Source organism: Ambystoma mexicanum, chromosome 11 (assembly GCF_040938575.1).
Source record: "Ambystoma mexicanum isolate Mex_15411 chromosome 11, UKY_AmexF1_1, whole genome shotgun sequence".
Taxonomy (NCBI): domain Eukaryota; kingdom Metazoa; phylum Chordata; class Amphibia; order Caudata; family Ambystomatidae; genus Ambystoma; species Ambystoma mexicanum.
In genome coordinates this window covers 1,089,057,217-1,089,084,939 of record NC_090934.1, presented here as the reverse complement: position 1 = coordinate 1,089,084,939, position 27,723 = coordinate 1,089,057,217, and the positions used below count along the sequence as shown (strand labels likewise).

At 48.1% G+C, this 27,723-nt stretch overlaps 1 protein-coding gene across 1 annotated transcript in view; it reads left to right on the top strand.

Annotated features, from left to right (window-relative positions):
* Positions 1-624: 624 nt before the first annotated feature.
* ALDH1A2 (aldehyde dehydrogenase 1 family member A2) overlaps positions 625-27,723 on the top strand; it is a 150,740-nt gene continuing 123,641 nt past the window's right edge. Inside the window, exon 1 of the mRNA XM_069624350.1 lies at positions 625-992. Coding sequence (XP_069480451.1) covers positions 876-992 — 117 coding nt within the window. The 5' untranslated portion in view covers positions 625-875. The remainder of the gene's footprint in view (positions 993-27,723) is intronic.

The following is a 27,723-nucleotide window of genomic DNA, read 5'->3' as shown; positions in this document are numbered from 1 at the left end:
TCGGAGTCGAGGCGCTAAACAGTCTATACGATTACATCGGAAATATATTTTTTAAAAACTGTTGCTAGGGGAGTGCTGGGGGGGGGGCTCTAGCCCCGGGTCTTTTGGTTGTAACCCCGGATATAAGCGCAGGGGCTACCACAGGCTAGGCTACACCCGAGTCCCACAACAGTAGCGCAGCCCCGGATCTTTTCCAGACCTGGCAACGCCCCTTGTGGCCACACTTTCCCGTCGCCTTTTTTCAGTCTGTTCACCGCAAAGTTGAAGCCGTGTGTGCGGCTTTACACAACGTTAACGCCCGTGGTTAGCCGCCGCGATACATTAATAAAAAAGCGGCAGGCTCCTCGCTGTAAGAGTTGTGAAGTTTGTGTCCACTAGGTGTGTCTGTTTGGTGTGTAGTTTCCTGGTAGACCCCGCCGTCCTGTGTGAAGTTGGAGGCACGTTTGTGAGGCGGCCGGTGACGGGGGGTGTGATGGGCGCACGGCGGGTGTGAAGTGCTGAGGGGTTTATGCTAATAGGGGATGGGCCGGCCCGGCTCCTCCCTGCCCCATCCGGGGGTCCGGGAGGGAGGGGAGTGGGTCCAACACCTGCCTATATACCGGGGGCAGGAGAAGTCTCACTAGACGCAGAGCTTTCAGGAGAAGCGGCCGCACTCACAGCCAGCTCTCCACGCCCGGCCAGAGATCACTGCACGCGGCACCCCTTCACTGCACCCCGCCGGACGTCCTTGCTCCCCAAAGCACTGCACACCGCACCGCACTACTGCACTTACAAAACACCTGTCTTACCCCCGTACCACCGCGCTCTGCGCCCGCCAGCTCCGCACAACGCAGTCCGTCGGTGGCCACGAGTCCGCGCCGCTGCGCCTTCACCCCATGACCTCCAGCAAGATCGAGATGCCCGGGGAGGTGAAGCCGGACCCCGCGGCTCTCATGGCCTCCCTGCACCTGCTGCCCTCCCCGGCAGCCAACCTGGAGATCCGGCACACCAAGGTAAGGGGTCCGGCGGTGGGTCTTGGGGGAATGGGGGTGGGGGGAGTCTAATTGCATGGGACGATATGATATGGCATTTATAACGCGCCTATACACCAGTCTTTCAAGCTCGAACAAGTTGCATAGCGTGCACCATCGCTGAATACTGCACCACTCTCTCCCCGACTGAACACAATCCATGTCTCGCACAGGGTCGCCGGCCTACCTACACCAAATCTCCGACCTGCACTCCTAATGTCCGGCCGAAACCATCTCCTACACTAACTGCCACCGCAGACTGCACCATCGCTGAATACTGCACCACTCTCCTAGCCTGTCACCGCTCCCCGACTGCACACAGGGTCGCCGGCCTACCTACACCAAATCTCCGACCTGCACTCCCAATGTCCGGCCGAAACCATCTCCTACACTAACTGCCACCGCAGACTGCACCATCGCTGAATACTGCACCACTCTCCTAGCCTGTCACCGCTCCCCGACTGCACACAGGGTCGCCGGCCTACCTACACCAAATCTCCGACCTGCACTCCTAATGTCCGGCCGAAACCATCTCCTACAGTAACTGCCACCGCAGACTGCACCATCGCTGAATACTGCCCCACTCTCCTAGCCTGTCACCGCTCCCCGACTGCACACAGGGTCGCCGGCCTACCTACACCAAATCTCCGACCTGCACTCCTAATGTCCGGCCGAAACCATCTCCTACAGTAACTGCCACCGCAGACTGCACCATCGCTGAATACTGCACCACTCTCCTAGCCTGTCACCGCTCCCCGACTGCACACAATCCATGTCTCGCACAGGGTCGCCGGCCTACCTACACCAAATCTCCGACCTGCACTCCTAATGTCCGGCCGAAACCATCTCCTACACTATCTGCCACCGCACACTGCACCATCTCTGACTACTACACCACTCTCCTAGCCTGCCACCGCTCCCCGACTGCACACAATCCATGTCTCGCACAGGGTCGCCGGCCTACCTACACCAAATCTCCGACCTGCACTCCTAATGTCCGGCCGAAACCATCTCCTACACTATCTGCCACCGCACACTGCACCATCTCTGACTACTACACCACTCTCCTAGCCTGTCGCCTCTCCCCGGTCTGCACACTATCCATGTCTCGCACGGGGTCCCCTGCCTAACGACAAGATCTCCGACCTGCACCTAATGCCGGGCCTGAACCATCTCCTACACTACCTTGCCACCGCAGACTACACCAGCCCGTCCAGTCTGCACCTGTTCCGCACCCTGCGCCGACTCCCCGTGCTGCGGCAAATCCTCACCCTGCACTCACGGCCCAGGCGGCGCTCTCTTCCTGGGGCTGCCCTCTCTCTCTCCCCCTAGACTCGCTCAGGTGAGCGCCGCTGGTTCGCCATGGCGGGGGCTGGCACCGCCCGCGCACTCCGCGGGGGCTGGTCCCACCCGCAGGGCGGCAGCGGTGCTTTCTAGCTGTTCCTGGAACACATTCAAATGATTGCACTGGTTCACGTGAAACCTGGGGGCACCGAAGTGGGGGGTGTATGTCAGGCGTACCCTGAAACATATACGTCTCGTTCGTTCCCTTCCAATCTGCCCTTCAGGCCGACATTGGCGAGGCTGCAGTACCTGAAATAAAATGTGTGTGACCCTAACTTTTTGAATTAACCACGGTTTACCCCAAATAACACCCACATTCTATTTATCCCCTTACAAACCTGAGTCGCCCGCTGATTATCTAAAACCCCGTTAAAGCTGCGTGTCACCCCCACATTACACACAAGCCAATAGCAGGTGCTGCCCCCAGGCCGGTCTAATCCCTTTAATATTACACAACAGCCCCCAATCCCCTTTATGCAAGATGGCACCGTCAACGAAATCCACCCGCCATTTGGAGCCCCTTTACTTCCAGACCCCGGGTCTTCGCGATGTGGTGCGGGCCGTGCTGTGGGGCATTAGGGAGTACGGGGGATGCCACCCGCTCCGAGCATGGCTGGTGCTGTGATGTGACTTGCAATAGCCTGAAATAAATGGTACCCGGGTTCTTGCGCGATGTTATCCCATTGTTGGCACGCGCGAATGGTCCATGGTGGTGCCCTGCACGGCTAACACGTTCAAAACATGTCATGTTATACGTTTTATAAATGCATAAAAACGATGTAATAGATATCACGAAGCACAGCTAGAAATGTCCGTGGCGTGTCAGCGTGTTACGCCTTGTTCGTGTGTGTTCGCCTGGCCTGCCACAGAGGGCTTTCCATTCACCACTTTGGGGGTGTTCTTAAGGGCCGTTGCGGAACAACCGATCTCGATTGCATTATTTCTATTTCTGCATTCAAAACGTCATTATTTCATGTAGCGCCTTGCGCCGCTTCGTGGCGCAGTCCTTTCGCGCAGAGAGGCTCGGAACGAATGCCAAGCCCCGCGTAATGCAACTTTTCGAGGTTTCTATGCAGGGCTAGCTTCCTTGTGCTCAGACAGGGAAGGCGCGTAGGGTAAAGGGCAGGACGGCTGCACTATCCATTGGCGCGATTGGCCGATTGCAGAATCATCGTCACAACGAATATTCGTTCTGCGATTTCCCCGCCATTGGAATTCGTAACGCTGACCATGCCGGACCGCTGCTCATTTCGAAGAAGGAATTATCTGTACGAAAGTGTATGTGGTGGTCGCGGACCCCAACATTCGGGGCATATGGCGACGCGGGGCACTTGCACGCCGGGAGCTACAGAGAGTGGCTCGAGCTGCTCATTAAGTGGGGGTGTTGTGTGGCCGGGTTGGGGTTCCTGGTGGAGAGTTTCCGAGTGACAAAGTGTGCAGTAGGCGATTCGCAGGAGGGCGGTGGAAGCATTCATTATCCAGGCATCGATCGGTGTTGCTGTAAAACACCCACTTACAATGTCGTTAAAGGGGGACAGTAACACACAGCGCTACGAGGCCAAACCAATGACACATGAGCGCTTTAAAATGTTATAAAACAGGACATGTGTTTAAAATAAAATCGTATTATATAGCCACTAGATAGAAAACGGAATAGTAGTTTTGCTTATTTCCCGTGTCCATCACCCAGGAGAAATCCTAGTAGCAAGCTGCGGGTTCCAATGTGCCATGCATTTGAACAGGGGTAGCAGCAAACGAGTTGAACATGAGATGGAGCACACGGTAATGCACAGCTCTGGTGTTTTTAGTTTTGGCTCTTGGTGTGCGCCGGCTCTCCATGCTCCGCGCATGGCTGTGGTGTTCAGTGACTCGGCCCAGAAGAGTTCTGGCGCGAGAGCTCGTTTTAAACCGATCACCCCTCGGGGAGCAGTTTATGAGAAATACCTCTCTCCAGCGAGAGATACATTGTGTCCAAGACCTACAATGACGTCTAGCAGATGTCTTATTTCTAGGACTCGGAGCGTCCCAGCGAAGCAGCTGGCGCACGAGTGGACGGTGTAGTATCACGTTATCCCCCACAACTGATTTGGGGCAGTGGGCTGCACAACGTTTACCGCAGCTCTCGCTGCCACAGCGTGTGCGGTGTGAACTGTGTGTTAGATCCTAGGGCGAGCATGCATCTGCGTAGGGCGTTAATCGCAGCGCCCATTGCCACAGTGTGTGCACGGGGAGAACATGCATAGCTATGCATAGCTAAGTAGAGCGTTTATCGCAGCGCCCACTGCCACAGTGTGTGCACGGGGAGAACATGCATAGCTATGCATAGCTAAGTAGAGCGTTTATCGCAGCGCCCACTGCCACAGTGTGTGCACGGGGAGAACATGCATAGCTATGCATAGCTAAGTAGAGCGTTTATCGCAGCGCCCACTGCCACAGTGTGTGCACGGGGAGAACATGCATAGCTATGCATAGCTAAGTAGAGCGTTTATCGCAGCGCCCACTGCCACAGTGAACATGCATAGCTATGCATAGCTAAGTAGAGCGTTTATCGCAGCGCCCACTGCCACAGTGTGTGCACTGCGTGTTACAGGGAGAACATGCATAGCTACGCAGAGCGTTTATACTGCCACAGTGTCTGCACTGCGTGTTACAGGGAGAACATGCATAGATACGCAGAGCGTTTATACTGCCACAGTGTCTGCACTGCGTGTTACAGGGAGAACATGCATAGATACGCAGAGCGTTTATACTGCCACAGTGTCTGCACTGCGTGTTACAGGGAGAACATGCATAGCTACGCAGAGCGTTTATACTGCCACAGTGTCTGCACTGCGTGTTACAGGGAGAACATGCATAGCTACGCAGAGCGTTTATACTGCCACAGTGTGTGCACTGCGTGTTGCAGGGAGAACATGCTTAGCTACGTAGAGCGTTTATGGCAGCACCCACTGCCACAGTTTGTGCATGGTGTGTTAAAGGGTGAGCATGCATATCTGCGTAGAGCTTTTATGGCAGTGTCCTCTGCTACAGTGTATGCAGTGCACACTGTGTGTTAAAGGGTGAGCATGCATATCTGCGTAGATCGTTTATCGCATCGCCCAATGCCACAGTGTGTGCAGTGTGCACGGTGTGTTAAAGGGTGAGCATGCATATCTGCATAGAGTTTTTATGGCGGTGTCCTCTACCCCAGTGTATGCAGTGTGCACTGTGTGTTAAAGGGTGAGCATGCATATCTGCATAGAGCGTGTATTGCATCGCCCAATGCCACAGTGTGTGCAGTGTGAACTGTATGTTAAAGGGTGAGTATGCATATCTGCGCAGAGCTTGTATAGCAGTTTCCTCTGCCACAGTGAATGCAGCGTGCACTGTGTGTTAAAGGGTGAGCATGCATATCTGCATAGAGCGTGTATTGCATCGCCCAATGCCACAGTGTGTGCAGTGTGAACTGTATGTTAAAGGGTGAGAATGCATATCTGCGTAGAGCTTTTATGGCAGTGTCCTCTGCTACAGTGTATGCAGTGCACACTGTGTGTTAAAGGGTGAGCATGCATATCTGCGTAGATCGTTTATCGCAGCACCCACTGCCACAGTTTGTGCATGGTGTGTTAAAGGGTGAGCATGCATATCTGCGTAGAGCTTTTATGGCAGTGTCCTCTGCTACAGTGTATGCAGTGCACACTGTGTTAAAGGGTGAGCATGCATATCTGCGTAGATCGTTTATCGCATCGCCCAATGCCACAGTGTGTGCAGTGTGCACGGTGTGTTAAAGGGTGAGCATGCATATCTGCATAGAGTTTTTATGGCGGTGTCCTCTACCCCAGTGTATGCAGTGTGCACTGTGTGTTAAAGAGTGAGCATGCATATCTGCATAGAGCGTGTATTGCATCGCCCAATGCCACAGTGTGTGCAGTGTGAACTGTATGTTAAAGGGTGAGTATGCATATCTGCGCAGAGCTTTTATAGCAGTTTCCTCTGCCACAGTGAATGCAGCGTGGACTGTGTGTTAAAGGGTGAGTATGCATATCTGCATAGATCGTTTATCGCATCGCCCAATGCCACAGTGTGTGCAGTGTGCACTGTGTGTTACAACTTTTATGGCAATTTCCTCTGCCACAGTGAATGCAGTGTGCACTGTGTGTTAAAGGGTGAGTATGCATATCTGCGTAGAGTTTTTATGGCAGTGTTCTCTACCTCAGTGTATGCAGTGTGCACCATGTGTTGAGCTCAGTGCCCACTCAAACTATGTTACCTGGGGTGATAGGCACTTCTCCCGTGCAGGGCCTAGAGTGTGGAATGCCTTACCATACAAACTCTGCAAAGCAAAATCCCTGCTGGAGTTCAGGAAAAAATTGAAAACACATCTTTTGATTTAAAATGTAGCAGCCTATGTCGCTTATTTTCCTTACTGATTCATCACCGGCGCGCAGATGCAAGCCCCCCGGCTCCTTATGGATATGCGCTATACACATTTTCAAATACATGCAAAAGGAGCACTGTCTGTTAAAGGGTGAGCATGCATATCTGCATAGAGCGTTTATCGCATCGCCCGATGCCACAGTGTGTCCAGTGTGCGCTGTGTGTTAAAGGGTAAGCATGCATATCTGCGTAGAGTGTTTATCGCAGCGCTCACTGCCACGGTGTGTGTACTGTGTGTTAAAGGGTGAGCATGCATATAAGCGTAGAGCGTTTACCGCAGCGCCCACGGCCACGGTGTGTGCAGTGTGCACTGTGTGTTAAAGGGTGAGCATGCATATAAGCGTAGAGCGTTTATCGCAGCGCCCACTGCCACGGTGTGTGCAGTGTGCACTGTGTGTTAAAGGGTGAGCATGCATATCTGCGTAGAGCGTTTACCGCAGCGCCCAGGGCCACAGTGTGTGCAGTGTGCACTGTGTGTTAAAGGGTGAGCATGCATATCTGCAGAGAGCGTTTACCGCAGCGCCCAGGGCCACAGTGTGTGCAGTGTGCACTGTGTGTTAAAGGGTGAGCATGCATATCTGCGTAGAGAGTTTACCACAGCGCCCTCGGCCACAGTGCGTGCAGTGTGCACTGTGTGTTAAAGGGCGAGCATGCATATAAGCGTAGAGCGTTTACCGCAGCGCCCAGGGCCCCAGTGTGTGCAGTGTGCACTCTGTGTTAAAGGGCGAGCATGCATATTTGCGCAGAGCGTTTACCGCAGCACCCACGGCCACAGTGTGTGTAGTGTGCACTGTGTCTTAAAGGGTGAGCATGCATATCTGCGTAGAGCGTTTACCGCATCGCCCAGGGCCGCAGTGTGTGCAGTGTGCACTGTGTGTTAAAGGGCGAGCATGCATATCTGCGTAGAGCGTTTACCGCCGTGCCCACGGCCCCAGTGTGTGCAGTGTGCACTGTGTGTTAAAGGGCGAGCATGCATATCTGCGCAGAGCGTTAACCGCAGCGCCCAGGGCCACAGTGTGTGCAGTGTGCACTGTGTGTTAAAGGGTGAGCATGCATATCTGCGTAGAGCGTTTACCGCATCGCCCAGGGCCACAGTGTGTGCAGTGTGCACTGTGTGTTAAAGGGCGAGCATGCATATCTGCGTAGAGCGTTTACCGCCGTGCCCACGGCCCCAGTGTGTGCAGTGTGCACTGTGTGTTAAAGGGCGAGCATGCATATCTGCGCAGAGCGTTAACCGCAGCGCCCAGGGCCACAGTGTGTGCAGTGTGCACTGTGTGTTAAAGGGAGAGCATGCATATCTGCGTAGAGCGTTTACCGCAGCGCCCACGGCCCCAGTGTGTGCAGTGTGCACTGTGTGTTAAAGGGCGAGCATGCATATCTGCGTAGAGCGTTTACCGCAGCGCCCACGGCCCCAGTGTGTGCAGTGTGCACTGTGTGTTAAAGGGCGAGCATGCATATCTGCGCAGAGCGTTTACCGCAGCGCCCACGGCCACAGTGTGTGTAGTGTGCACTGTGTGTTAAAGGGTGAGCATGCATATCTGCGTAGAGCGTTTACCGCAGCGCCCAGGGCCACAGTGTGTGCAGTGTGCACTGTGTGTTAAAGGGCGAGCATGCATATCTGCGTAGAGCGTTTACCGCAGTGCCCACGGCCCCAGTGTGTGCAGTGTGCACTGTGTGTTAAAGGGCAAGCATGCATATTTGCGCAGAGCGTTTACCGCAGCGCCCAGGGCCACAGTGTGTGCAGTGTGCACTGTGTGTTAAAGGGCGAGCATGCATATTTACACAGAGCGCAAGATGTCGGCATTTGAAGTTAGCATTTTCACGTGATTTATTTTGGGTATGTATTGAGGGCAGGCCCAGCTCTAGGAAGCGGCAGAGGTTACAGCCTTACATGAGATGGTGAAACAGGGAACAGTCCTTACAACACAGCCTTCAGTGCCGGCATACCATGTAAGGTAGGCACGAATTAGTTAACACTTCGGTTTGTATCATACTTGTACATTTCTTATTGCAAGTACCGTGCTTTACAAGAAGCGCAATCTGGAAAGCGTGTTCGTGCCCTTTTCAAACGGAACCTTTTTTCTCTGTCTGGGAAAGGTCGCCCAGATCTGTTGATGGTACAGCGCGAATATTTCAGATTTGCTCGGGCAATCAGTCGCGCATTACGATCTTGAACCCCGGCGGCGAGACTCCATTTTGAATCTGCACTCAGGTTGAACCGTCCCCACGCGCAATTAACCTTCCTCTAAGAGGTATCTGGCCCATTAAGGCGGAATATCCCAGGCCCCCTCTTCAAGGCCTGGGTGGGAGGCGGCGAGGAAATTAGCTTCATGATTCATTTCTGGATAAAAGCTGTGCACGGGCTGAAGGTCGGGGCAACTTTGCAGAGCTGGACGCCGTCCAGCGGCGCCGTCACTTCCCGCATTGATAATTCGCGACACTGGCCGTCTTGGCTCATGGCATCTGTCTTCCCTTCCGCGGTTGCAGAAATGGCTTCAACGTGAAGATCACCTTCAGCCGGTAAGATAGCTCAGTGGGTTCAGCGCTCGCTGCTGCGATCTGAGCGCAAGGCCAACTCAGCCTTTCATCCTTCCGAGGTCGATAAATGAGTACCAATTTCGGTTGGGTGACATTGTATGTAAATATGTGCTCTGTAAAGCGCTTTGGATTAAGTCACTGTATAAATAACACATCATTATCACATATTCTTGTCAGCAGATCATGGCTCTTAAAGCTTTCATTTGACTCAGTATTCATTATGGATTATCTTTCACTCTGCGACTTGCACATTATAGTGCCTTTATTTCCCCCACCCCACGGTTTTGGGTTGGTTTCATCATGCACATGCCTTTTGGCTCACTCGTCATTCACTTTGTTGCCCCATAACCGCCAGAATTGCCCCGGCACAAGTGATTCTCCATCCTCAACAGACCATGGGCAGTTGTGCTTCTTGTCTCAGCTCCACTGGTATGTCTTTCAGAACTGCAAGCCATGTTCGCACTTTGTTCTCTCTCAGTATCCCACCGACAGCTCTGCCTTCTCTCCGCGGACACTGTCAGGCGTGTGGCTTCTCTCTGACGCTCCTTCTGTGCAATTCCAGCCACCGGCATCTCCACACTCTCTCTCTCTCTCTCCACAGATGCTGGTGGGTATTTCGGCTTCTCACTTCTGTGTCTGCAGCTCCTGCTACACTTCTCCGATCATCGAGGCTCCCCCTCTGGTGTAACTTCTCGTGGCCGCCTGACCCTGGATTCTAGAGTTCCCTGGGGTCGTGTACCCGCATCCTGGCTCTCCTGCGGGACCACCCACAGATGACTCCTCACATTCAGGACTCCCTGCTGGTCACTTGATTCTGGGTTTCCTTCCTTCTTAAACACCTGCAACCACTTGACAGGTTGCAGGTGTGTGTCCCAAGTAGGAATTGCCTGTTGGTAATTAGCAAAGCAGTAGGTACATGCCTGAACTTCACAATACTCTGCAGCTCTCTTCCTCTTCTCAGTACTACCCTGGTGAAATGATTCACTATTGTTCACTACTCTTAGTTGCCTCTTCCGTCCAAGTACCATAGTGGATTGAATGATGGACAATGTGGGGAGAACATTTGTATTACTCTAGGAGATGCTTTACATCTGCAACCAAGCCCATACCTTTCAGAAGACTGTTCAGGATTAACATTGCCATCTCCTTAAGATCCAGAGCCAGCTTTAAGAAAGCGCAAGTGTGTGTTTTAGGCAGCTAGTGGGTAGGAATAACCAAACAGACTAGCATTGCCATTGGTGGTCAATGGATGGATAAGAGGCCAAACATAACCCACAGGCTTTGTGTCCTTTCCTACATTCCTTCCGTCTCTTACTTTCACTTCCCATGCCAATAGCTTTGGCCCTTAGGCACTGCTTACTGCACCACCTAATGGTCAAAACTAAACAGTGCCGATTCAAAAAATAAAAACATCACTTTTACCTGCTTTAGATCTGCAATGTACTCTTAAGTAAAATGCACCCTTCATCTCTCTGGCCATGCTTAACTCATGGACTAACTACCCAGACGTATGTTCTTAGGTGGGTTCTTTGGCTGGTGTTATAAGAAAGTGCCCCGCGAGTAGGCATAGCACATGCATCCAGAGAAGCCGTCACTGGCTCTGTCCTTCAAGGCTCTTACCCCAGCTCACAAAGGCCTCTCTGGACCTGCTCCTCTCCATCAGCCGCTACTCCCCCCAGGAGAGTTCTGCATCTCACTATTCCCTGTTCCAAGTGGGGAAGACCCATGGGGAGTTTTGCTGGGCAAATTCTCTTCCCAGTGGATTTTCGCCCCATCAGTACATTCTGGATTGTATTTTTATTGATATTTATATATTTTTGCCAAAGCGCTGAACTTAAAATGGAACAGTACAAACAATTTGTGCATTGACGTTGGAACAAGGTATGCAGGTACAATGCTAGGAGTCAGACAGAAGTGGGGAAGACCCCGTGGGGAGGTTTCGTGGCCAAATTCTCCTCCCAGTCGATCTTCGCCCCATCAGTCAATTGCTGACTTGCTGCTGCAAAGGCAGAAGAGCCCTGATTTTTGTAGGCCTGTCTCACTGAAATCCATCTCTTGGTTGCCCATTGGGTTGTTAGTGTTTTACCAACACTACGGATAGATAGAGCACAAACCTAGTGAGTGAACAACAGAGCGCAGTATGGCTCAAGTTCAGGGTACACGCGGGTGGGCAGAGTCCACTCATTTTTTTCAGAGGGCGGACTCCGCCCCCCACGATATTTTAGAGGCAGTGTTTAAAATGAGAAACATTTGACTGTCTTTTTGGAATTTGAGTGATGCCGACTTGAGGACTAGAACCGCAGTTACGAGGTTCGCAGGCCGGGCACTTCACCATAACCTGATGGAAAACAACTAACAACTAAAAGTGCTATGCCACATTTCAGGACTGCAGGTTCCAGGGAAAACATCTGTATTGATTCTTGGAGTTTAAAACATGCAGACCGTGCAACGTTTTCAAAACACTTGGAAGAAAATATCCGCTCTTGGTTTTTTGTTTGTGTTGATTTTATGAAAGGCAAATGCCATTCGTCCCGGGTCAATTTGTATGGTTATGCAAAGCCAATTGAATGAGATTAGCATATCTCTGCATATTTTACATCGATATGCTAATTTCTGTTGACGTCACAAACCATTGCATACATTAATGAGTCCCCCTACCTTTATTTTAGGATTTGTCCCCTGGAGACAGAACAAATAAAAATCGAGAGCTTATGTAGGCATTGTGTGCACAAGTTAGGTAGGATGCTGGATGCTCTCCCACCATTAAATGTACATGAGGGACATCCCTGTAACTAGTCCCAAGTGGCCAGCAACATTTTCACAAATCTAGCCCATCCACAAGTCACTTTTTCTACTGTGCACTGCACACCAATACAGGCTGTTACTAAGAGCCCTCATGGTCCTTAGTCAGCTATCCAGATGTGTTGGTGTCAACGCCCATTTTCCCCAAACAGGCATAGTCAGTGGGGAAGGGTGATGGGATTTGTAGTCCACACCACCTGGAAGACCGCATAACGAGCAACCAGCGAAGCATGAATTTGCAGGGATCTGCACAGAGTGGGCAACGTGTACACTCATACATTTGGATTCAATTTCAAACCAAGATCTAGAGGGCTTGATTCATGGAATTGGGGCAGAAATCACACAGAGGCACTTCTCCGAGAAGGACACTGCCAAGCATGCACACAGAAAGAGAAATGCGCGGCACGGGAATTCATGGAATAGACCGTGCAAGGTTACTGTATTCGCAGGTTGCACCCAGACCACCCCCGACACTCCCACACGCAAAGCATGAGAAGCATGAACAGCTACCTTTGCACGCTTGCCCAGCCTTGAAACCACGTACCCTTCAAACAGTGCTTGGGGTCCCCAGTAAGCAGGCCTGCGACTCGGGAAGCATGCGCAGGGTACCCCGTAACTGTATCCGGCACCCCGAAAACATGCATATGGAAAATCGTAACTCGGCTGTAACTCGGGACATGTGTGTGAAAACCCATGTAAAACGTCCCCGCACCCTGCTACACATCTTACACTTACCCCCTACGTTACATCGGAACCCTGATTGAGTACACGCAGCCAAAAATCTGACACACGATCCCATCTGCGTGCTGAAAATCCCATGCACAATGTACTTATGCCAGCCTTCGGATTGCGGATATTATGAAGGACTGCGTGGCCATTTCCCAGCCCAGATGTTGCACGATTGATTCCATGAATACGTCTCTTGCCGGGCAATAGTGTGCGTGCAAGGGACTGCCTGCAGCCGTCCCTCGGAACGCCCATTTCTTTTCAAATAATTCCCCATTTCTGGTGTTCCGCCACCTTTCCCATCCCTCTGGGCAGGCCACACCCACCCACTGCTCGGAGTCTCGCGCAAGGCACACGACGGCTCGCACAGACGAACCAGGCCAGCACGAAAACCGAGCAAGTCCAGCAAAAGTAAAGCGCATTCGATTCCATGAATCGACGAACAGGGAGTTGCGCGCGATTTCGCGCGCATGTCTCTATTTTTCTCTATAAAATATTCCACGAATCACCCCCTTAATCTTTGGAGTTTTCTGAGGGGATTATAAATAAGCACACTTTGCTCCCTCTGGCATCAGGAGGGAATTGCTGATGCAGGCCCAGGGACTCAGGGGAGCACTTCGGAAGATCAGAGTGTAGATCCGTGGATCGACCAAAACATTAATCAAGACTGGGTCTGCTTTTTCCTCCTGAACCTATATCCCCCTCTCTCCATGTCCCTCCAAGTGTACCCGCAATACTGTGTCCTTCTATTTGTATCTATATTTCTCTGTCCCACCCAGTGCTGGAAATGGAAATGATTAACTGTGGGATCCCCTCAGCCATAGGCAAAGTAGAGCTGGCGGAAGTGGGGGGTCGGGGGCGTGGTTAGGGAGGAAGGGGTTGTAAGTTAGGGGTAGGGGGAACTCAGGAGGTTTTACACAGCCCTCTGCCATAAACATTCCTGTAAAGTTGCAAGCAAATGACAAAAGGTGCACATCTTTACAAAGCTGTATTTGAATGTTTTCTGCCGAGTATAATCCTGACAGGAATATTCACAAGAGTCCTAACTAGACGTTCCAACACTCTAGTGGGTAAATTACTCGACTTTGGTCCTGATGATCCATCCTGGGAACAAAAACAGATTCATTAAGTTAATGTGCACAATTATTTTCCCGGATACGAGACCAGGGAGGAATCCGGTCAATAAGCAGCACTGGTTCTACCACTGTGTCCCCTTGTTGTACAGCACCACCTTGTTGCACAGCGAAGCTTGCATGACATGAAACCCAGGTTACAGAGCACGGCCATTCAAACAAGACCTCGGCCCCTCTCCAGGACACCTCTCCATTCTGACCTGTAGATAAGGTTCATTGATGGCTCTGTGTGGGTCCTATCCAGTTGTAAACAGAAGGATGCTTCGAGAGGAGTATCAGAGGTGTTCCCTGAACCCTTTGTGCTCCAACAGCCATTTAAATGATCAAACAATAACGATACCCTGTTTGGATACAGCACCTCTAGCTGGATTCCCCCTGCTTCCAAGCACTGTATAAAAAGGGGTTGTTATTACCTAATGTACTGGTGCTCCGTTTATTGACCTCGACTGGATGACGGACTGAGCTAGCCCTGACGGGATGTAAACCAGGGATTGCACCGATCTCTGAAGTGAGCGTTAGACTGACTGAGCTATCTTACTTACATCTAAGGGCAGGAAGACCATTTCAAAGAACACAGTCTCCCAAAACATTTATTAGGTTTGGGGTTCCTTCTCACCAAGCAGAATATAATATGGGGAAACATGCATTATTGACTTGGAATTAGCAGACAATCCATGTAGCACCTAGAAAGGTTTAATGATGCTACAGCTGGAGCGCTATCTACAGTCGCCACGTAGTCCCTTGTTATTTGGGATACTGCTTAAAGCATCCATACATATGCACCTGCACACATGAAAGATCACATCAAAGATCAGATGCCACCGTGCACCACACGTGACGCAATTTGCACATCCACCCTTTTGGCTATGACCAGGTGCCGTGTGTATTAGTGTCTTGATGCAGTTCTGCAGCTGGTGTCCTATTTTTTTTTTATAAAAGGGACACTTTATTGCAATGCATTGGGGAAACCCCTCTTGCCCCCTTCAGTGCCCCTCTCTGCATTCCCGCCCCCCTTCTTTGTACAGCGCTCTGCTGCTAGTTGGCTGGGATCGCACTGTATAAATCCCATACATTCAGTGCTGCAGATACAGTGTTGAAGTGGGAGCATTTTAGCCCCTATTTTTTTTTTATTGGGATTAAAATGATTTTTGGGGAGTAACAAAAGAAGTCCCACTGCTAATGGGAGCATTTTATAAGCAAGTAAAAATGTTTTAACTGCAAAAGCAAATGTGTTTGTAATACATATGTCTTTGCGCCTGGTTACTCATGTGCATTGAAAGGTACAGACTCACCTCCTCCGAGCAGGCAGCGATACGTGCGCTACTGCTCCAAGCATATCCCTCGCTGAAAGCAGGGGCACAGCACCGGAAGTGTATCTTTCCTATCCTTTGCTAGGGATATTTGTACTTTTGGGGAGTATTAACCCATTTTTAAGGAGTAAAGTGGCTGGCACGACGCCAGATACATGCATTGCATTGCCCAGCCACTTAATAAGTTCCCCACTGGGACTTGAGTGCTTCCTAAGGGAATCGGGGTGTAAAAACGTGCCCCAGCGCTCTGTAAGCTGAGGGGCAACCTGAGCTCTTTTCCGGGCGGAAGGACACTGCCCACCTAATTGACTTGACACGCTAGAATACACCTTTTGAGCAATATCGAGGCCCCGTTTACTCGCGCCGAACAAATAAACGAAGGGTTGAGCTGCATAAGCTGTGCTGCTCGCTTGCAAATTGCTTTCAGCCTCGGCTTCTGGCACGGAGGCTTCTGGGCTCTTTGAAATGACTCTGGCGCAGAAGCCAGCTTCCCCCCCCCCACCCCCCCGAGCTTCGTTGAGGTGGATGGGGTTACTATTTTTTGCAAGTAGTGTCTGTGCTGAGTGCCAACTATTTTTCTACAGACCGCCTGCACCGAGTCTCCAGATCTTGGCATTATACATGACCACGGGCACAGATTGGCACAGCTCTAGAACAGTGACACTCAGCACTGTATTGGGGCTCTGTATGCACCCAGCCAACCCTGCTCTTGCAGTAAAGTAAGGCAAAGGAAATGGACAGCATGAGGAGCGCGGCCATTAGAGGTAGCACCGGGTCCAGTGGGAACATATATATCTATAGTGGATCCCACCCTCATTTTATAGTTTCCTTGTGCCTGTCCAGTTACGCAGCCTATGGGATTGGGCGTTGGAGGGTGTCCGGGCTGCCCCAGCCTCCCACTCGAGTGGCGAGGGCCTCGGCACAGGACCTCTGATGCTTCTTCTGTTTGATGCAGCTGTCTGAGCCAGGCTTTTATTCAGCCGAGTGAAGCAAACGCTGAATGCACACCCGCCTTAGTGATGTGTCACTGCACCCGACTTTTCCATCTTTCTAGCATTGCGATTTTCTGTTCTGTGCCTAACTTGATTGCCTCTGCTGTCAGTTTAATGGAAAGAGTCCCAGATGTCTGCGGCTTGACAGCTCAGTACTTGTTTTGATGTACTGTATTTATTTGAAGTGTGTGCCCTTTTGTGTTAAGAGCTTTGATGACTAATATCAATTGTAATATTATGGACTAGGTTGCTGTCCTTAGATTTGCAGTTGGATTTAACGAATGCCAGTCGCAGGCATGCTGCAGTTTCTCAAAGCACAGCATATGAGTGCTACATAAAGCTCAACAACAAAGAAACAATATCTTTGTAATATAGGCAAGAGAGACAGTAAATGTTTTCTGTGGGTCAATGTGGGATTCATGGGGAGCTCAAAATTGTATATTCTTGGCCCCGCATGCATTCTTCCATCCAAAATCCCTTTGGTATAGCCCCCGACCCCACTTCTCATGCCTCTTAATGCTTGGATTATTTACCCGTAATCTTCATTATTCATAGTCCTACTCTTCCTCGTCCCCGTACTAACCTTTGTGTGCGTTCCGTGCTCATGGGAACTCCTTTTTTCTTCATGTTGACCTTCTCTGGTCGCTCCCCTCTCAGGAGGTATAACTTCCTACTCACCCACCACACAGCAGTAAATCCAAAGCCAATCCATGGGCACCTGCCACCCATGGGTGGGAGGGAAAGGAAGTCGGTACTGGGATGAGGAATAATAGGACTAGGAGTAATGAAGATTACCCGTAAGTAATTACCTTCACGTAACTTTTCCTCTTTTCACTCGGTCTGGGTGGCTAGCTAAGGAGTTAAATACTCACTTCTGAAATGGGGCACGCATGCGCATCACAAGTTCAAATGCCGCAGCAGGGTCAAGCCAGGCCATCTTCCTGCCACGGTCGATGCATTGAATACCATTACATTGGGTAACGAGGCGCTGAGGAATATCTTGACCTTATATTCCCGGCATATGCACGAACACTCCTCACGGAGTTCAGGACTGGCACCCTTAAAGTTGCCAAGTTCACCTGCGGTTGGAAGCATCATGACTCCGAAATATGGCCGCTATTTGATTCCGGTGCGGAAACGATCTTGCGCGTTTTATTATTCTGTGACTCATTTAAAGACCCGAGAAGACTGTATCTGCTACCATCATTTAAGAAGGCTCGTGCGAATCGAATAGCAGAAGCCTTGCCTCTGTGTCAATCAACTGGAAATACTAATGATGTAGGTTGTGTGTGGCTGGGTTCATATATCGAGCATGGGTCCGTAGGAATTGCTTGATCAGGCGTTTGAAGGAAGGCTGATCAACAGAATACGATCTCTTTTTATTCATTTTTAACTAGCTATATTTTACTGCATTTTGGTAATGGTTTGTCTCTTTACAACATTTTACAATAGCATATGAATTGAATATTTTAATGAGATTTAAATGTTTATGGTTTCCACCTATTAACTATGCATCAGCTGTACTCAATCGTGTTGTAATATATGTGTGTATGCTAAGGACATTTCTGTCGAATAAAGCATTATGAACTGAAAATTGGGTAACAGTAACCCGGGTTGTTTCAGTGCTTAGAAATGGGAGCAATCAGCATGAGGCGCTATGTCAGAATGCAAACTACTATTAAGTGCCCCCTTCTGATTGAGAACAGTTGCAGTTGGCTTTTCCACGTACTCCCCTTCCAGAGTCTAGTAGCAGTAAAACCGAAATAACAATATTTAACTTTAGTCCAGCCTCTTAAGTGTTTCATCATTGTTTAATGGATGCAATTGGTGACAGGCCGCCCCCGATAGCAGTTGAAGGTGGCCTTGCATTAACCTTCACAGATGTATGTGCCTGCAGCAGGCTGGCAAGGCGAGGAGTTATTGGGCTCTGAGTAGTAATGAATCTGCCACGGCTTGACGCTACACGCAGATAGGGGTTAACATAGTCCTGGATATACATATCTCCTCTTAAAGTCTGATTCCTGGATATACATATCTCCCATTAAAGTCTGATTCCGGGATATACATATCTCCCCTTAAAGTCTGATTCCGGGATATACAAATCGCCCATTAGAGTTTGATTCCTGGATATACATATCTCCCCTTAAAGTCTGATTCCGGGATATACAAATCGCCCATTAGAGTCTGATTCCTGGATATACATATCGCCCATTAGAGTCTGATTCAGGGATATACATATCACCCACTAAAGTCTGATTTCTGGATATACATATCTCCCGTTAAAGTCTGATTCTGGGATATACATATCTCCCCTTAAAGTCTGATTCCGGGATATACAAATCGCCCATTAGAGTCTGATTCCTGGATATACATAACGCCCATTAGAGTCTGATTCCGGGATATACATATCACCCACTAAAGTCTGATTTCTGGATGTACATATCTCCCGATAAAGTCTGGTTCTGGGATATACATATATCCCCTTAAAGTCTGATTCCGGGATAAACAAATCACCCATTAAAGTCTGATACTTGGATATACATATCTCCCATTAAAGTCTGATTCCGGGATATACATATCGGCCATTAAAATCTGATTCCTGGATATACATATCTCCCAAGTCTGTGAGGGGTAATTTAGTGATTAGATGCATGTAAACTGGGCCTTGGAACAAGATATTTTTAGGCAAAAAAGTTTCAAGCAATTAATTTCCAATTTTAAATCTATAAAAAGAGCGTTTTCAGTTATAATATATTAGGAATGGATTTATCATCAGAAACTTCTCATGTATTGTCCTCTGGCACCTAGCTGTAAATAAAAAGTTACAGGCTTAGGAAATAGCATATTTGCGTAGCGTTCCCCAAGTATTCAGCCAAAGTGGATTACAATATCGAAGATTTGTTTTGTTTTTTTAAATTTAAGATTCCCGTACCTTCTTATCACATTTGATAAAATAATGTTTTTTTATTTCTTTTTTTAAGCTCATGGCTTTTTAAAATTCTATTTCAACAGCAAGTACGTAATTAAGGTACTGATTCACAAATCAGTTACTATGAGCAACTCTGATGTACTCCCAGTGAGGGCTATTCAGTTCACAAACACGTTACTCCTGACTTATTTCAAGTAAATCAAAGTTATGAGTAACTTTGAAGATACTCAGGGTAACAGCTTTGTGAATTCCATATCCCGAACCAGGAGTAAGCTAAGGGAAAGTCAAGATTTACTTGTAGTAAATTCTTTGTGAATTGAACAGCCTCCTCCAGCAGTAAGCCACGGATAAGTCTGAGTTACTCATAGCAGTTTTTTGTCAATATAATAGTACTCTCCAGGGGTAAATCATTGGCACAACAGAGTTACTCATAGTAACTGCTTTGTGAATTAAATAGCCCCGCTCCAGGAGTAAGTCAAGAGAATGTTAAAGCTACTTATACTAACCTCTCTGTGAATTGAATAGCCCTCTCCCAGATTAAGTCAAAGGAAGGTCAGATGTATTCCTAGTAAATGCTTGATGAACTGAATAGACTCCTTCAGGAGTAAGTCATGGGTAAACCAGTGTTACTCATAGTCAAATCTTTGTGAATTTAACATCCTCCACCAGGTGTAAGCCACCGATAAGTCAGAGCTACTTATAGCGACTCCTTTGTCAATAGAATAGTACTCTTGAGGAGTAAGTCATTGGCATGAGAGAGTTACTCATAGTAACTTCTTTGTGAATTGAGCAGCCCCTCTCCAGGAGTAAATTATGGGTATGACAGAACTTCTCACAGTAACTTCTCTGTGAATTGAATAGCCCTCTCCCAGGGAACGCCAAGGGTAAGTCATATGTACTCATAGTAAATTCTTGATGAACAAAATAGACCTCTTCAGGAGTAAGTGTTGGGTCTGAGTTACTCATAATGAACTGAATAGTCGCCTCCAAGAGTAAGTCAAAGATAAGTCAGAGTTACCCGCAATACATTCTTGATGAATTGAGGGGCCCTCTTCAGAGGTAACTTATAGTTACTCATATTAACGTTTTTGTGAATCGAATAGTCCCATCCAGTAGTAAGTCAAGGGTACATCTGAGTTACTCATAGTAACGTCATTGTGAATCAAACAGCCCCTCTCCAGTAGTAAGTCAAGGGCATGTCAGGGTTACTCATAGAAAATTCTTCACAAATTGAATAGCCGTCTACAGAAGTAACTCAGAGTTACTCATAGTAACTACTTTGTGACTCCGTCCCTGAAACTAGAGCATAATATATCACCAACAAGAAAGGCTTGAGGATTGACAGCATTCGTTTTTTGGCTTTTTTTATTACCAACTTTATTTAGATTCCAAGAGCATAATCATAGACATGTATACAGTAAAGAATAATAACAGGCAGTAGTGTAGACCATGTCTTCCCCTTTTTCAAAACCAGTTTATAGAGTCTGTTTGCTCACAGGTTTTAACTGTTATTTGACTTTTTATGGGCTAATATAGACTGGACTTTTTTGGAAAAGGCCAAATATCAGATTTTTGGAGGAACATCCTCTAGGCAGGGGTTGGAAGCCGAGCATGATGCTTCTCTATGGAGAACATTTTTTTTATAGATCCATAGATCTTATCCCAATCAGATTCAACATATTGGTTTTAATTTAGGAGTTTTTGTAAGTATTGTTAAAATGGGTATGGTTCAATGTCTAGTTTAATTCACTGACTAATTCGTTTTTTGAGCAACGCTCGCCCCATCTGCTAAGAGGCAATTATTCCATATTATGAAAAGTAATACAAACAAATCAAGAACAATGAAGGCGACCATTTTGATCCTAATATCCCTACAACTTTGAATGGGCAAGCATCACTTTCATGGCGCCAGTCATGGACTAAACCATCTCTCCTCACTGATCTTCACATCATGCTGGGCAAGACGGGGTTTGGGCTCAGGAAAAAGATGTGAGGCTCTGACAGAAGCAAGGTGGGATGACCCACTTCTAGGGCGCGCGCAAGCCCCAATGAAGGAGCTCCTTAGCCATCCCAGGCTATTTATTTGAAAGGGAAAGTGGAAAGGAGGTTGGCATTGGCGGGTCCTCTCTGGCCAGTCAGGAAGATTTGGGGGTCGTTATTAGTGTGGGGGAAGAGGAAATGGAATCCACTCGCTGCCCACAATTCTTATATCAAAGGTTGGTCCAGGCTTTGCATTAGCTTTAACCCTTCGGATGCCCTTGGGATATAAATATGTCCTCATTTCCATAGGAAAGCATTTAAGACCTGGCAGTGAAATGACACCATTATAATTCAGTAAGAAGAAGCCTCCCTTTAAGACATTACCGGTTCTCCAGAGAACCTCCAAACCCATTACAATTAGCTGCTATGATGTGCGATCGATAGCCACACGTGCTTTGTGTTAGAAAAGTTAGCGCTGAATGCCGAAACAGTGCTCCTTAAAGCAATTGGGGCCCTTATTTCTGAGGAATACGCCATACGATATATATTATTGTTTAACCCCCTTAAGCCCATGCCCACTGGCCCCACCCCCAGAGCCTGAACACAGACCGCTCATTTTGACGATGTTTGAGATTTTTTCAAGAAAAAGATACCATTTCTTTAAAGAAGCTTTTCATTGCATTGCTCTGAATGTTTTTCAAGCAGTGCTAACTAAGCACATTGAAAAGCCCTCTTGAAAAACATGAGCATCTTCTGCGACTTCCGTTGGCGGAGAGGAAGCTCAGGCCTTGCCTTTGTCCTGGTTGATTTTGCAGTGGTTATGTCCGCATGCGGTGGAGTACCAGCAGACGCCAAGAGACCACAAAAAGGGCACATGCGGCGCTATGCAAAACCACATAACCTACCGATAGTGCTATTAGGAAAGAATTGTGACTTGGCCATCTTGCGGGCATCAGGATCAAACGTAGGAAGGGAATGGGTTTGGGCATAGCCACCCCATCCCCTTTCAGACCTTGAAGCATCCCTCCAACCTCCCAAGCCGTCAATTGGTTATTGACTGGTGCCCCACGAGGAGGTCTCCACTCTGCCCTACCGCCACCATCCTCGCACTCGGCACTAAAAGTTGTCTTTACATAAGCTATTTCCGATTTAGATATTATTAGATCTCTCCGCGGCCTTTGATTTGATAAACCATGAACGCCTTCTAACCTTTCTGAAAGATCCTTGCCAATGTTCCAAGGATTGGTGACCTGGGTCCACTCTTTCCTCTCAAATTGAGAGTCAAGAATACAGTGGGAACCAGCATTTTCTTCCTCTGCCCCCATCAACTGTGGTGTGCCTCAGGGCGCTTCTATCTCACCTGTACTTTTCAATCTCTACATTAGGCCGCTCTGTATGCTTCTTGACGACTCAGGTGCATTTTTTACATACTATTCCGATGACACCCAAATAGTCATAGAACTCAGTGGTGATCACGCCAAAGACTCGACCACCTTGTCCAACATCTACTGCCAAATCGAAAACTGGATGTCAGAGAACAGGTTGTGTCTGAACGGAAGTAAGACAGAGCTTCTGATCTTCGGCTCCCAACAGACCCGGGATAAACTTAGCCCAGAGTGTAGTAGTTTCCAAATAAGAGACAATTAAATTAAAATCCAAAAAAAGGTTCAGCTCGAGGCATCCTTAAATGCAGACACTCAAGTAAAATACATAAACCAAACTTGCAACTACCCCCTACGTCTACTGAAGACTATTCACCCCTATATTACGGAGAAGAACCGTGCCATTATCGCCCGAGCTACCAGCTTGACCAGACTGGATTATTGTAACTCGCTATTATGTGGAGCCTCAAACTCCAACCTCAAGAAATGCCAGATAATTCAAAACGATGCCGTCCGTATTGTTAAAAACATTCCCACAAGAACCCTCATATCAGATGACAGAAGAAAACTTCACTGGTTACCCATACAGGAATCATGGTTCATCGTTAGCTCTTTGGCCCAACTCCGGAATATCTCACACCATTGGTACCCTTGTACCAGCCCACTAGAACCTTTCACTCTTCCACCCAAGGACAAATTCAGGGCCCAAAAGCCAAACGCACAAAAGGCTTAGGCAGATTTTTTCCCATCAAAGCAGCTTCATTTTGGAACACGCTGCCACTTGCACTCAGACTTGAAACTGATATAAAATCATCCAGGAAATCACTGAAAACGTTCTATTCAAGTGAATTGTGCCCCTACTCAGTTAATTTCCTAGGCATCTGCGTCCTGTCTCTGTGTGTTCCGTCTATTTGTCTTATTGTTTGCGCCCCGATGCCCTTTGGCTACCAGCGCACTACAAATAGATAAATAAATACAAATGTATCATTGCAGCATAGCTGCCATTGGGTCCCTTGTCAGGTGTGACATCTTCAGGTAGTCCTGTCTTTTCACCTTGTATGCTCGGGCTTGTAGTTTCATTTTTTCCTTTTGAAATATAGGCCCACAGGCAGCACTGGCCGTAAGCATCATGCTTGACACGGGGCCCCTCTACCGTAATGGTTTAGGGTGCAGTGGATGTTATGAGCAAAACAAGCATTGGCAATACCAGCAGTTTTGTCTTTTGTGTAGGCATGGGAAAGGCATTTGCCAGGCACTGCCACGTTGGCATTAACTGGCCATTGAAGGTAGCAGCAGAAAAATTGTACGAGTACTGGGAACCTATGATAGCAGTGCCTGGCATATGCCTAATACATATACACAAGACACAACTGTTGGCTTTGTCAATGCGTGTTTTTAACAGGACTTCAATGAAGTACACCCATAGTGCTCATAAATCGAGTGGCTGGAGGCAGAACTTGATAAGACATTTGGAGCCCCAATTAAGTCATTAAGGGTCTGATTCACAGAGCATTTTTCAATGGGATTACACGATTATAAAGTGTTTCCGTGAATCAGGCAGAAGACTGCTTTGAAAAAACAATGGCCCTCACTTCGAGCACAATGTTTGGTGGTAAGGCTTGATAAAGCTAGCTCAAAGCGATACCAGGATGATGTGCTTTGTGGGGGAGGTGGGAAGGGCCACAGGAAATAGCATGGCCATTGACAGTGGGTGGGTAAATAACCAAACAACACCTATAAGCCATTTGTCCCTCCTCATATGCCATTTCTCCCCAGCTGTACTCTAATACAATAGTTTCGGTTTATAGGTGGCGCTTCCACCTAACAGCCAGAGTGAAGAAATACGGTAAACTGAAGCCTGAGCCGAAACATGAAAAGTTACCTGAATTTTGATCTCGAGAGCTACTTCTCGGCCAACTTCCTCTTCAAAAAAGGTGACAGAGGTTTAGGCATACGAATGCATCGAAGCCTGTCAATCAAGGTTTGTGACAGTGGTGCAAGTTTGATAGGAGGGTGATCTCACTGTCGTCTATGTGCAGAATGTGGCTGGTGGGCGGGGGTTGGGGGGCGATTCCAAGAAATTAAAGAGCATCCTAGTGAGGATGAGATGAGATGCAAGGAGGATGGCAGAGAGTTGGATAGGATGGCACAGTGCCTCTTAAAGGAAAGAATGAACAGAATACATGTGGCTTCAACCTGTTCGCTGTTCCCAAATGTGGAATGTTTTGTTTTGTATTTACTATGTTTTTTTTCTGTAAGTATACTTTGGTGCACAGCGACCCTCTGCCTTTGGGCTGAAGGGTGGGGTATATACGATTTTAAATAAATAAATAGAAGTGTTTTTTCCTGTTTTTTGTAACCCGGGATAACACTGATAGTGTTCACTAAACACAACCGAATGTTCCAATCACAAGGATCTGGCACTGCGTCACACTTATGCTCATTTATGAGGGTGAAACACATATATCTGTCTTGGGTTAATAAAGCTATGCATGAAATAGTGCTGCCATATAAGACAAAAACAATTTTTTGGAGCAAAAATGCAAAATTGTCAGCTAATGTGCATACCCACAATGCATTGCTGAAATTGAGAGGAAGTTCCAGGGATGGCTACTGCATGACACTGTGGCATGTGTAACATATTAGGTGAATTGGCCTATACTACTTGCCATTGCATTGGATAAAAAAAAAATCATGAATGTCACTTCTACTGAAATGTAAGTCTCTTGCTTGGTGCGCATGGCAGCGGACAGGCACAGGTCACCTGGGTTTGACACTGGCCTTTTGAGGGCTGCCTTGGAGATAGGGTCTCCCTTCATCAACATTGAGGATATTCCACCCCTTTCTGTGCCCCAATAGAACCAATGGCACAAGTAGGTGGACCCCTTTAAGGGAATGCAGGAGCAATGGTCCTGCAGAGATCTGTAGACCCTGCACACCTGGCTCCCCTTGCACTGGTTCAGAAAACGCTCTTACTTCTGCAAGGTCGAGGAATCCAAGGGGCAGTAAACCAGCCCGAAGTCCCACGTCCAAAATGGGGAGCCTCCATCAGAGCAGAGACCCACTACCCAAAGCTTAAATCAGTACCCTAAAAAGGAAGAGGGAGTTAGAAACTCTAGGATGGTGGATGTATTCCTGAGGCTGCGGCCCAGCGACTTTGGGGACCCACCCAGGACCAGAGAACTACAGCTCCCAAGAACCTCATACCAAGTCTACACGAGAAGCCCCTTTCTCCAATGAGAGGCTGGAAGGCGGACCAATGCCCTCTATGAATCTGAGGCCTCAATCAGTGTGGGAATTAGTAGGAAGTCTGGCGGCAGGAGTGTGAAAGGTGGTGGAAGGAGTTTTGAGGATGCGACACAAGAGGAAGAACTGGGAGGCCAGAGCGGGAGAAGGACTTGGTGGAGATTGTTGAGGGTAAAGATGAGGAAGCAGAAGTTACATTGGAGGAAGGTTGGGAAAGAGCATGGGAGGGTTCAATAGAATTCAAGAAGGAGGCGGCTGGTGGTAAAGATATAACCGAGGAGACTGGAGATTTGTTGCTTTTGTTGGAGAAGGTAGAAATTGATTGGAAATGGTTGTTGGAGAAGAGATATAGTAGATTATGGGATAGGATGAGAGGTTAGAAAGAAGAGATCAAGGTGGTAGGGGGAGAGATCAAGGTGGCGTTGAGGAGTCACAAGGAGGAGAGATCAAGGTGGTGGAGGAGAAGTGTCACAAGCAGCTTCTAGGAGGGTACTAAGAAGGTGTTTGGAGAAGAGAGTATGGATGGTAAAGAGAAGGGGTTCTTATCATTTTTTATTATTACATATTTTAATAACGCAGTGTATCATGGGAGCAACATAGCACTGAATAGGTTATAATGCAAAGGATTGATGGCTAGAATTGAACAAGTCATCAAGTACACATTAGTAATAGTTAATTACAGTGCACTATACCAAGGGTTGTATGCACAAGATATCTAGAATCTAAGTTGTTGGTAGAACGAGTTATTTTCTAAACTGAAAGAGACTAGGCCAGTCCCGATTGCCAATGGGATAGAGTTCAAGAGGACCGGCGCGTAGCATGAGAAGGACTGGTTCCTGGTTTTCTCATTCCAAGACAGTCTAGTTTCTAGTCTGTGATGGTCTTACTGCGAGACCATGGGTCACCCAATGCTTTCAGGGTTAGGAGCAGTGGAGAATCAAAAGGAGGTTAAAGAAGGCGAGAAAAAAAGAGATGGAGGCGGGGATTACTATGGTGGTCTTTGGAGAGGACAATGAGGAGGTTGTGGAAGAGAGTTATACGGTTGACCTCACTAAAGAAATCCAGTATAGGCAGGAGAAGGGCGAGGTTTAGAGGAGCGAAGGGAAGACAGAGGCTGGGGTAGGAGGAGGTGTAGGAAGAGACGAATAGCGGCTGAGGAAAAAGGAGCTTGAAGAGTGATAGAAAGAGTTTGCGAGGGACCTGAAAAGAGGAATAGAATGAGGAGGGCTTCAGGAGGTAGTTGGGGGAGTGTGATAAAATGACTCCCGCTCTGTCGTTTTCAGGCCCCCACTTAAATCTGTGTGACTGGAATGCGTGGGGGGAATTCTGAAGTGTAAGGCTCCTTGTGAAGGGAACCAATCAGAAGCAGACACAACCAGATAAGCCTTCCCAGCAGTGAATCCTTGGGCGGCCACACTATTCCAAAAGCCTCATTCTCTTCCTATGCCTGGAGAAGTCATTTGAAAATGACGAAAGCTTGCAAATAAATGACTTTGTTAGCCTAACTAAGGTATCATCTTGTCTTTTTTGGAGCAACACTTTTTATTTATATATACATATATAAACATATTTACTTGGGATCGATCGTCTTGCAAGCGAATCAAAAGATTGCAACAAAGGAGGAAAGTTTCCAAATGGTTATGTTACTGGGTTTTATAAGGCTCTCAGAAGCCATGTGCATGGTTTCTTGGTTCTAAGAGAGAGGGTGAGTGAGTTAGGAAAGGGGGAGCTTGTGCATTGATGGCTGTAGTTCAGAACTGCCTGGGTAATGTGTGCGGGACAGCTGCTATGTGGTTTATGCTGAGAGAGTTTGTGGCAGCTGTGTCCAGAGAGGAGCTGTGTGTTCCCACCGAGGGTGCATTGGAAGGGGCTGTGGTATGTTAGCTGGTGGTAGAGATGTGGCTTCCTGATGTTT